General features: G+C 42.5%; 1 protein-coding gene across 3 annotated transcripts in view; it reads left to right on the top strand.

Moving 5' to 3' along the window:
* The window catches only part of ADCY8 (adenylate cyclase 8), a 221,132-nt gene that overhangs the window by 188,428 nt on the left and 20,222 nt on the right, over positions 1–12,482 (top strand). For all 3 annotated transcript variants that reach the window (XM_038555533.1, XM_038555532.1, XM_038555534.1), the window contains one exon: positions 5,340–5,418. In XM_038555533.1, coding sequence (XP_038411461.1) covers positions 5,340–5,418 — 79 coding nt within the window. The remainder of the gene's footprint in view (positions 1–5,339; positions 5,419–12,482) is intronic.

Here is a 12,482-nt window from a genome sequence, read left to right as displayed (position 1 = left end):
TCATAAATAAAATAAAAAGTAAAAAAAAAGAACAAGCACTGGATTAATATTAACAATTACTATCCCACATTTCCCCTCCATGCCGTAAATGCTGCTGTTCTAGAAAGATCCTTACTCTCATCTCTGGCGGCTGTCACCTAACTGCTGCCCCATCCCCCAATCCTGATTCACCCCTCTCAAAGCCATCAGAGCCATCTGGTCAACTCATTATCCTTCTTAAAACCCTGAAGGGGCTCCAGGGCACCTGGGTGACTCAGTTGGTTGAGCATCCAACCCTTGATTTTGGGTCAGGTCGTGATCTCAGGGTCCTGAAATCCAACCCTGTGTCAGGCTCCATACTCAGCAGAGAGTCTATTTGGGATTTTGTCTCTCCTTCTGCTACTCCCCACCTCACTCCCACCCCCACCTAAACACTCTCTCTAAGGGCCTCTTTATTGCCTCTAAAAAGCAAAAAGCCCTATTTCTCAAGGACTCCACATGTCCCTGATCTGGCCACCATGAATCCCCTAATCTATCCTTCTGAAGCTCCAAAGACCACCATGTATACATCCTGTGTTCCAGCTATGGGTGAGCATCTGCACGTTCCCCTGCCAGATGCGTCCATCTCCCTATTTCCAATCCATCCCTCTCAAGGTCCAACTCAAGGACAGTAAAGCCCTCTCTGATCATTCCTCATTTTCTAATCAGTGCCCATCATCTTTCATCATTGCACTTCTCCCTCTGTGTTGCAAGCATTGATTTTCTTGTCTTCCTCTTCCATTAGAGTAGGAGCTTTTGAGGGCAAGAGCCATTACTCGTGCTTGAATTTTGGCACATAGGAGAGTCTCTGGCAGCAGGTGTCCAATTAAAAATTTGTTGAGTGAAACATTAAACAAATGACTGAAAGAAGCATTAGCTACTTGGGAATTATCTTCCACTGTTGACTCACAGCAAGCTGTGTCATCTCTCCACAACCTCTATGATTATTGCTCACCATCACCCTGAAACAAAGTATGTTCCCCATCCCGTAAGCACTTACATGTCCCACCTTTGCTAGGCCCTGAAGATTCACGAATGAATCAGACATTATTCTCATTTTCAAGGATCTTAGGGGCAAGTAATTATAAGTAAGTGCATATAGGAAGGCATGGGAGCTACTGGGAAAGTATCACTAAGATGTCAATTGACAGCCAGGCTTCACCATTCACTGGACCAGTGAACTAGAGTGAGGCATTGAACAACTGAGCCTCAGTTTCTTCTTTCCTGGAATATGGCTAATAGTATCTTAATAACTGAGATGACAATTAAAGAGGAACATGTATGTAAAGTGTTACTACAGATATGACATAAGAACAGCACTTTGCAAATGTAGTCATTAGCATAGCGACAGAATAAAGCATCATTCAAACTGGCTGGTTTATTTTGAGTTTCAAAAGGGGAAACAAGAGCTAATGGCTAGGGCAGCCCAGGTGGCTCAGTGGTTTAGTGCCGCCTTCAGCGCAGGGCCTGATCCTGGAGACCCGGGATCGAGTCCCACATCAGGCTCCCTACATGGAGCCTACTTCTCCCTCTACTTGTGTCTCTACCTCTCTCTCTCTCTGTGTCTGTCATGAATAAATAAATAAGATCTTTTTTTAAAAAGTGCTAATGGCTAAACTAAGAATTTGGCATCAGATGCGCGGTGGCTAAAGCTCTGAACTTGGCGCTTGAGATGTAAATGCTCATCCTGGCCCCGATACAAATCAGTGGTATGAGCTTGGACCTCAGCTGCTCCCTGGTCCTCAATCTTAAATCTATAAAATAAAAGCCACACAAGGGCTATCAACATTGTCTATTATATACATAATGTGGAATAGAATGGATCCACCCAAACTTGCCTTGTGAAGTATTTAATTACATGGAATTATTTTCATAATATATATACTACAGTACAGAAGTAGGTCATGAAAATAGTAGGAACCATAGAATCCTAAATGTGTAAACATATTTTTGCATGGAGGAAAAGGAAATGACATTTAGTTGCCTCCAAAATATTTTTTAAAGATTTATTTATCTTAGAGAGAGAGAGGAAGACCTGGGGGAGGGGCATAGGGAGAGGGAGAAAAATCCTCAAGCAGACTCCACCTGAGTATGGAACCTGACAGAGGCTTGATCCCAGGACCCTGAGATCATGACCTGAGCCAAAATCAAGGGTCAGACGCTCAACCGACTGAGCCACCCAGAATGCCCCCTCATTAGCTCCAAAATATTAACCACTGTTTTGTCTGGGTGGTAGGCATAAGAACAATCTTTATTTTCTTATTTGTAAATTTATATTAGCTTCCAAATTTAACACCATTAGCATAAATACTTCTGTAATGAGTAACACTCAAATTAAACATTAATTTTTATGAGACATCAGATAGGATGCTCTCTAAAGACTGTTAAAGCTTTTGAGAATTAATATTATTCTACATGTATTTTCACTTAATTATGTGCCTTTCTATTAGCAAAGGGAGATGGTCCTATTAATTCCATGATTTTATTAGCATAAATAAATTAGTCAAAATGTCCCTGGTTTTAAGTCTCTGCCACTCATTATCAAGGCAAGTGTTATAACTTCATACACATTTTGGTCATTTGGGTCTCTTAGAAGTTCTTCAAAGAATCACAGAAGCTACCAGGAAAAAAAAAAGTCCTTCTAAACTCAAATAACAATCATTTCTGTATATTCCTTGGCCTGACCAACTTGCTGTGCATATTTTGCAATCTTGACTCTGGCCCTCATTTTTCCATGCGAAATAAAGCTTAAAGACTAAGAAACCGTTCATAATCATTTTCTCTTACTTTTCCTCTGAATCTAGCCAGCTCCTTATTTGTGGTCGACCTCTGCTTTCAAGAGATATTTGTGTTTTCTCTTGAAAGTATGCTATACGTGATAAATTGCTGGCCTTACAAAGGTCTTTGACATCCCAAAGGAAAGGATGTCAGAAGTGCGTGGGAGAACAGGAGTTTGGGCAGGGCGGGCAGGGCGCACTCAGGAGGAGTTAAATTCAGGATGTCTTCCATTCAAATGAATCTATGCAAAGAAGGGATTTGTTTAAAGCATCACCACCAGGTGCAGTAACAGATGCTGGCAGCTTTTAAACCAGGTAGCTAAGCAAGATATATGCCCCACACCTATAGAGCCCATCCTACTTTTAGGAAGTCTTATCACCCTTGAAGACTCAGCCCTGTGTTCTCAGGACACCCATCCTGGGTTACTTTCTCGTCCCATGTATTCCCATGGCAACAGGATGTAGTTTAACAAAGGAGCATACTGTGTTATGAACTGATCTCTGTGTTTGCTTCTTTCCTTTACTGGACTGTTTTGAAGGCAAGGACCATGTGCCTTCTTCATTTTCCATATCCCAGCATGTGCCCGACACACAGTAGTGCTCAATAATTGTATCACTGAGGCCACAGACAGCAGACACAATAATGAGGACCATCTATTATTAGCATCTTATCTCTGAGGAAAAGCAGATGGAACTAGGAATTCACAAATCTGAATCTTGTGCCAGCCCACAGACATCCTGGCCCCCTGGGTCCCTGTAGGCACAAGAGCTCCCCAGGAGAAAGCACATTTCTGTTCCTGAGTTCCTGTCCTATCTGCCCAGCCCGACTGGGCCCCGCCCTGGATCAGTTGGGAGGGTCTTTTAAAAAACGTTAGGCAAGAGGCTGATCTTGGCAGCTGGGCTCACGCCCCCACTGCCTGAGCCCAGGGCTACTCCTGCTTATCTCCAGTAAGGAGAGGAAAAGGAAGGCCGGAGACCACCTGGGTGCCACCATATCAGTGTTCACACACACACACACACACACACACACACACACACGCCTCCCTCTACTCACTGCATCTCGTCTCTGAAGCCCCCCTGTGTCCTTAGGCCTCATCAGAGTTAAGTCACTCCTGAGTATGTGCATGTTTGGAGTTGTGGTTAGGAGACAATAAAACAGAGAGTGGCATGATCTGGTTTTCATGACACAGAAGATTCTGGTGACCATGTAGGAAGTAGATAGATGGTGGAGGGCAATACTGGGGGTACTGGAACTCATGGTGGCTGGACTCAGGTGTTAGAGGTAGAGATGGAGAGAGTGGAGGACTTGGGGGGTAATTGGAGTAGAAGAGCAGACAGGATTTGGATATTGAGGAGGTGAGGGCTGACTCCTAGGTTTGCCTTTGTACTTGGCTCAAGCACCGGGGTGAGTGGCTGAGGGGGGCATTGCCTGAGACGGAGAAAGGAGGTGATGGAAAGCAAGTCTCATGTCCCCAGAAACGACTTGTCTAAAACATTTTTATCCTGAGTGTTCTTCATTAGCCAATGGAAGCCTGTCAAGGTGACTCTCTATTGCCACAAATCACCTCTGTCCACTGCCAGAGCTCACAATATAATTCCTTAAGATGACAGAAGAGGAGGACTTAGGTGGTTCAGTGGTTGAGCGTCTGCCTTTGGCTCAGGTCGTGATCCCAGGGTCCTGGGATCGAGTCCTATATCAGCTCTCCACAGGGACCTTGCTTCTCCCTCTGCCTGTGTCTCTGCCTCTCTCTGTATGTCTTTCATGAATAAATAAATATTTAAAAAATAGTAAAATGAAATTAAAAAACCACACTTTTGCCACTGACCATCTTCAGTTGCCCCCTGGTTTGGTCTCCTGGAAGAGCTCAAGACAGGCCAGACCAGCAACACTTCACCTTGTGCCCCAACAAGGACTGTGAATGGAGCATTTTGGTGGGGGGAAGGGTGTCAGTCCAGAAGGAGATGACGCACAGAGAACAAAGACTTTATTAAAAGATACGAGAATTGAAACGGGGATTATAACAGTGCCTGACTCACAGAACTGATATAATAATTTTAAAAATTGATAAAAGAATTAAAATAGCCCCCAATTCATAGAATTGATTTAAGAATCTAAGTGAAAGCACTTAGAACAGAGGTGGCCATGTCATCAGCACCATGTACCTGTCTCTGAAGGAGAATAGCATCTAAAGAGAAAGGAAGGGATCCTTGTCTTCACACGGATTTTTGTGATGAGAAAGTTTCAAAGCTCTTTGAAGCCTGGAAGTGTCCCACAAAGGGAAAACATTGTTATCAATGTGAGTGCGCTGTTGAGACACTAGACTCTAGCATCAGCCACCAGGTGTGACCTCATACCTTTGAGAATCCGCTGATTTCTGAATCAGCCTATGTGGGAACCCTCAGACAGCATCCACTGGGTGCTCAACAAATATTTGCCCCTTTCTGTTTTCCCCTCTCCTTCCTGAACCTGGTCTCCTATTGAGTCTCCTTGGGGTCCCTCCATGGTTATAACCATACCACCACTTGCCTTTCTTCTTCCAACAGAGATTTTCTGGGGACCAAGGAGGCGTCGCTGCTGCTAATGGCCATGTTCCTGCTTGCTGTGTTTTACCACGGACAGCAGGTAATCTGACATTTTGCTCTAACCCCCCTCGGCTACATGGTGTTTCCCATTGCCCTGAAACCAGCCTGCGAGGCCTCTGCTCTTCCATGCAGCAAATGACCACCAGCTGCCTGCAGCAAGTTGCGATTCTTAATGAATCGATTCCTATTAAGAACCACCTAAAAACAAAAACAAAAACAAAAACAAAACCCTAGAGAAGATGATTTGGCAAGCCAGGTGGTTTTAATGCCTTTCAGGTAGTTCTCTTTCAAAGAGGTCATTGTTACGAGGAAGGGGGGGAAAAAAGCTTTCAATTTCTGCCTGAAGCAAACTGAGATCTCTCCCAATTGCATTATTGCCTACATAAAATCATTGCTGGAGAAGTTGTGTGCTGTGCTAGGTCAACATGCAGGTCTGAGGATCAGCTGGGCCCAGGTTCCAGTCCTACCTCAGACTCTCGGTTTGTGGCCTTAAGCAAGTCGCTTGTCTCCCTGAACCGAGATCAGGTCTAAATTAGGATAGTAACACCTGAATGGGGCTGTTTTGAAGAATCGTTTGAGATTCTCAGGTGCAGCATTTTCCACACTGCCTTACATAAGTATAGGAAGTGCTTCATTACTTACTTGTTTAAGCAGATAAAGTGCCTAAAGTGTATTGATGCCACTTGCCTATGAGCCTCTACTCTGCCGGGGTCTGGGGCGGGCGCTGTGGCTGGCTCTGTACAAAACCCCATCCCTGACCCCAAAGGTTCCAGTCTCCTGGACGAACCCTAAATGATGGGATGAGGGACCTGCTATGTGTGGATCAGGCTGTCTGAGGACTTCATGATTTGGAAGGACAAGAAACTATTCTGCATGGGAGTGTGATACCAGGCTTTGCCCCAGGGGGTGAGGAGGTGGTTACCTGCTGTAGCCAGTAGGACTTTCCATCCATGCGGACTCAGACCATGATGCTGCGGTGTTCATCAGCTGGGGTGATTTTCTCTCCCTGCTAAAGCCAGGCCCAGCCAGCTTCACTGCCCTGGCCTGGATCCTGGTCCATCTTTCTCTGGTCTGCATGCATTAAAAAAAAAAAAAAAAAAGTAACCAGAAAAGGGGGAAAACAAAACAGGAAGACTCTCAGCTAGAGCAAAAATAGAAACCTAGCACTGAGAAATCACCATGGAAACGGGGAGGTAATAAACCCTGAGAAACCCTGAAACAGCCCCAAACCCCTAGAACCTAGAAATGCATACAAAGTTATATGTAATAAGGGGGATGGTAAATGTAGTCAAGGGGGAGAAAGAGAAATATAAAGACTTGACAAGGGGGAAGAGTTAGTGTGTATCAAGCTCCTACCATGGGCCTGGATTATCTGATGTCATCCTCCCAACGACCCAGAATGGTAGTTAACTACCAGTCTCATTTTACAGATGACGAAAGTCATGCTACTCATCTAGTCAGTAGGAGGACCAGATTCAAATCCAGATCTTTCTCCAGAGCCCACCCTTACCACTTCTCTAGACTGGAGACAGAAAGAAGTTAATATTCTTAACCTGTAAGGAGAAAAGGATGATAGTTGCTGCTTGGAGTTGGAGAAGCTAACACAATGGCCCAGGACATTCAATCTTGCAGTGTGTCGTTGATTTGGTTTTTAATGTGAGCAGAATTTATGGCAAAACACTGAGCCAAATGTCAAAACCTAGCCACCGCCAGAACTCCTGTAGTTAGATAATTCTGGCTATCTGTCAGAGCTGGGGTCATATATTCCATGTCTTTTTTTATTATTTTTTTTTATTCATAAGGGACACAGAGAGAGAGAGAGAGAGAAGCAGAGACACAGGCAAAGGGAGAAGCAGGCTCCCTGCAAAGAACCCGATGTGGGACTTGATCCCAGGACCTGGGATCATGACCTAAGCCAAAGGCAGATGCTCAACTACTGAGCCACCCAGGTGCTCCTCTTCCGTCATTTCAAGGAATTTTATTTTGTGCTTTGACAATGCCTTTTCTCAATACCCTTTTAACATTCTGACTCAATGTATTTTATTCTCTGGTTTTCCTGGGAAACAGACAACCTAACCATGTTAAGGTTATGCATAAAGGAAGAGTATATTCATGCATAGTGAGGATCTGAGTGTTTAAGTGACATCTGATATTTCTCCTTCTAATTTTTAACTTTCAAAAGGCTCTAAAATGACATAACCACATCCCCCAATAGTAGCGTTACAGGTCTATAGGCTCTGATGTTGGGGAGAAGTATTCAAACCCCAACTCCGCCGCTTAGTAGATATGCGACCTTCAGCAATTTACTTAATTTTCTGAGTCTCACTCCTCTTGCCTGTAAAATAGGTGTGCTAAGAACAGGTTCTACTTCATAGGGTTGTTACAAGATTATATGAGAATGTTACAAGATTGTATGAGAAATCCCAGTAGTTTGCACACAGAATACGTTTTCAAAAATTGGAAGCTATGAATGTTTCACTTGGAAAACAGATCTGCCGCTGAGAAAACAGGAAAAGTATTACTATACATCTGGTCCCAAGTCACTGAGGCCATAAAGCCAATAAGGAACACCAGACAGCAACAGGAACCCAAAACTTCCAGGTCTCTTTTGTCTCCACACCTGTCCCTGTCCCTCTCTACCAGAGGAGGCTTTTGGTGTCACTTGCATCACTTCTGCATCGTCTGTCTACAGCATTTGTCAGGCTCCTGTTTCTCTGAACCCAGTCTGTCCACTCCTGAGTCTGCTACCTGTTTCTACCAGTTTTTCTTTGTGACTCAGTTTTTTAAAAGGTTGAATAATGCCCATAGCTGCATGGTGCACAGCAGCAGCCTGGTAATTAGACATCACCAGAGGGACAGAGGGAGTTATATAAGTGAACAATTGGGAAATTTCATCTTGCACATATGTGGAAGTGAGATGCCATCACTTCCTCCTCCTCCAAGGCAGGTGAGCATTCTAAACATCGGAAAGAGAGAGCAGTCACATGTCTACCACCTTGCCTGGTTCCCTTGCAGCCCTGAGGTGTGGGCTTTGCCTCAGGGGCTCCATTTATGGCAGAGGAAGACACACCAATGGATGGGGACAGAGATTAAGTCTTCAGCCACTTACTTCTGGGTCAGATAAAGACAGGCACCAGGACTGTGTGACTTAGAAGGAAAGATCCAAGCATTAGAACTAAATATTCCTTTTTTTTAGAGAGAGAGAAAGAATGAAATAGAGAAAGAGAGAGAGCATGTAGTGGGGAAGAGAGGGAAAGAGAGAATCCCAAGCAGGCTCCATACCTAGCATGGAATCCAATGTGGAGCTCAATCTCATGACCCTGAGATCATGACCTCAGCTGAAATCAAGAGTCAGATGCATAACCAACTGAGCCATTCAGGTGCTCCTGGAACCACATATTCTTAAATTTGAGTCTCAGCAATGTCGCTGGGAGGATGACTGACATTGAGAAACTGAAGGCCCAAGAACCACCATTTCTTTACTTGTAAGGAGAAAAGGATGATAGTTGTTGCCTTGGAGTTGGAGAATGGCTCCATGAGGTCAAGTACATATAGCACAGGGGTCAAGAGTCATAGCTTGGCATCAGAATGCCCTGACTTTGCCTTACTGTGACTCCATTTCCTCACCTGTGAAATGGGAATAATACAGTATCTAATGAGCTTCAGTGTATAGGAAGTTTTTAGAACAGTGCCTGGTCCAAGGCAAGAGCTGGACCAGCATTAGCTCTCCTTATGTGCTAAGAGCCTGGCACAAAGCTTATGAATAATATGTGTTCATTCCTTTGGTACTCTTCTCATAGAGCCACTTCCCTAATGGTTTGATGAAAATCAAGAAGGAGATTGCACTTCCATGTCAGTTGACATTTCTTGACCAAATGCTAAGGAATTTTCACTTTTAAAAATTCACTGCCTGAAAAAAAAAAAAAATTCACTGCCTGGGTGGCTCAGTGGATCCTGCATCAGGATCCCCACAGGGAGTCTGCTTCTCCCTCTACCTATGTCTCTGCCTCTGTGTGTGTGTGTGTGTCTTTCATGAATAAATAAATAAATATTAAAGAAAAGAAAGAAAAGAAAGAAAGAAAGAAAGAAAGAAAGAAAGAAAGAAAGAAAGAAAGAAAGAAACTCACTGCCCATGCCTTCCTTGTGCTGTCCACATCTGCTCTAACCATTGTGTTGAAATTATCTCTTTCCTTAACATGTTCACCTGTCTCTTGTTTTTCTCCCTTGACCAATGAGCTGAGAGCAAATCAAAGGAAGAGTTTCACACATCTTCATACACCCAGCACCGTGCTCGTAGTAGGTGCACTATATGCTAGACCTTTAGTAAGCTGGAAAGGCTTACTTTCCTTCCCCAGGCATTTAATAATAGGCGATGCCTCCCTGCTTGAGACTTGCTTTGTCAAGAGGCAGAGCTTGTACTCGGATGAGAGTCTCTTGATGGACATCCCTTCAACGCAGTGACCAGCCGTCACATGGCTGACATGTAAAACGTGTTCTTGTAACTGGGAAATCCTAGCTGAAATCAACTGTAGGACTCCAGATTTCCCTCCCTGTGTTTCCAAGTTGAATTCAATCAGATGAAAGGTTTTCAATAGAAAATAAATAAAAGACGATCTCCTGCTTCAACCAATCATGCATTTTTAAGGGAGATAACAAAACATTTCATTCGGATAAAAAAATACTGTCCTGCAACTTGACAAATTAAAATTTGATGCTCTTGAATCTGGAGGGGAAAAAGCTAAAGCACAGCTTTGATCTGACCTTATCCACTGTTGCCTTAAAGTGCAGTAGTATTTTATAAATCTATATTTTAGACATTTCAGAATTCTTTTGCATGTAATCATGTGATTTGATTCACATAATAAATCCATATAATAATCCATGCCTCTTGGACTAGACACAATGGAGACTATTATCCTTATTTTTTCAAAGGGGAACCAAAATACAAGAAGTCAAATGACTTTCCCAAGGTCACACAGCTAAACAGTCAAGACCAGCATTCTTTTGTGCAACCTGCTGCCTCCACTCACTTTTTGTTCTTATGGAACATTTCAAACCTATACAAAAGCTTATGAAATGCATAATGATCTCACAACTTCAACAATCATGAACTCCTGTGTCTTTTCTTGCCTGTCTCCCTATTCTTTTTGCTCATCTCTCCTTCCCAATTATTTTGAAGCAAATTCCAGATGTCCTGCTATTTCATCTGTAAATGTTTCAATATACATCTAATCAAGATAGAGAATTTTAACCTAATCACAATGCTATTAGACACTTTAGAAAAAGAAAATGCTGTTTCTTTAACATTGTCAAATCTCTAGGCCCTGGTTCAATTTCTTAATTGGTTTATAATTATATTTTTTAAGTGTATTTACTTGATTTGGGTTGCAAAGAAAATCTGTGTATTGCCATTGGTTGATATCATTTGTCTGTTAATTTATAAGATTACTCTCCATATCTTTTTTTCTGGCAATATTTGGTGAGAGTCATCTAACTTCTATAATGCTTCCCAGTTTAGAGTTTGCATCCTCTTGGGGCATTAAACACAGTCTGTTGTCCATTGTTTTTCCTGCATTGGTAGTTATGTTTAGAAACTTGTTGAGATTCAGGTTCAATTTTTTTTCTACAAAAATAAACATATTTTTGGTTGGTTTTGTGGATTATTGTTATCAGGCATGTAATATCTGCTCATATTTTTTTATTAGCAGCTATTGACAGGAATAGCCTTTGTTCTTTTATTTCATAGGTGATGATACCTCGATTCTATCAATACTCCATTAAGTCATTAGAGAGAATACAGTTTGAAGGAGAGTCTACTCCTCCAAGCGCAGCTCATAAAACAAAGTCAGGATAAATACTTAATTATTTCTCTGTCACTGTGTTCCCCATAAGTTTCCCAGTCAATCTGTCCCCAAACACCATCCAGAGATGATCAAAGAGCTCGTGTCTTAAGTGTCATTCTGACCTCTCACATGCTACTGTATTCTCTGTGCTTCAATCTATTGCAATCATTATCCTTATTAAAGCTCAATTTGTCACATCTTTGACATGTGACGGCCTGTTCACGTAACCCCCATAGTTTCTGGGAGTCTTCTTACTCTCTGGTGTGAAAAGATGGTCCAGACTTGTACATGTTCTGCCCTAAACTTTGGCCATTTCTGCAAAGAGTGCGAGCTCATTTTTGTAGCAATTGACATTTGGAAACCACAGGCTGGACACTGGGAGTTCCCACTGCTGCTAGATTTTCATTATTTCTAGGCTTTAAAAAATATATTCTACTTATTTATTCCTGAGAGACACAGAGAGAGGGACAGAGACATAGGCAGAGGGAGAGGCAGAGACATAGGCTCCTGCAGGGAGCCTAATGTAGGACTAGATCCCGGGACCCTGGGCTCCCGACCTGAGCTAAAGGCAGACGCTCAACCACTGAGCCACCCAGCTGCCCCTATTGACTAGGCTTTTATATCAGTGGGCCAACCTAGAAAATATATATATACCATGAATTCATAGTGATACTTACTTGCTTTTGTCTTAGACCCATCAGTTTTATATCTTTATATCTGCACTTCTTTTTTCCCTTCCCAGAAATACCAGTTCTCAGTGACATCAATACAATTACCCATTTGCTTTATCCTGCAATTCACATGCAGTAGTCTAAGAGTAATGATACAGACACTACCACCTACAATACAATTGTTGTAAACAGTTTTAAGATCCTTTTAAGATCCTCTTGGAGTTCTTTTTATCCTCAGAATAGTTCCCTCTACAAATGTGTCATCAAATTATTGTGTTAAGATATTTGGGATATCTCCTCGCGGCATGGTTATATGTGTAGATTCATTTGTTTGTCTGCGTGTTTCTTTTTACAGTTTTTTTTAACATCTATGTAAACTTAATTTATAATTAAGTAAAATGTTTCCACGATTCTACAGCCAAGTTTATGAAACAAGATAGAATTTTAAAACTTTCCCACTCATTTTCTCTCCCCTCCCCTTTATTCCTTTTCACTATTTTTTACATTCCCCAAATGAATGAGACCATATAATGTTTGTCCTTCTCCGATTGACTTATTTCAGAAAGGGAGACGAAACATGAGACTCCTAA

Source organism: Canis lupus, chromosome 13, assembly GCF_011100685.1.
Source record: "Canis lupus familiaris isolate Mischka breed German Shepherd chromosome 13, alternate assembly UU_Cfam_GSD_1.0, whole genome shotgun sequence".
In the NCBI taxonomy this organism is placed as follows: domain Eukaryota; kingdom Metazoa; phylum Chordata; class Mammalia; order Carnivora; family Canidae; genus Canis; species Canis lupus.
The sequence above is the reverse complement of the archived record's forward strand: the minus strand, read 5'-3'. Positions and strand labels throughout refer to the sequence as shown.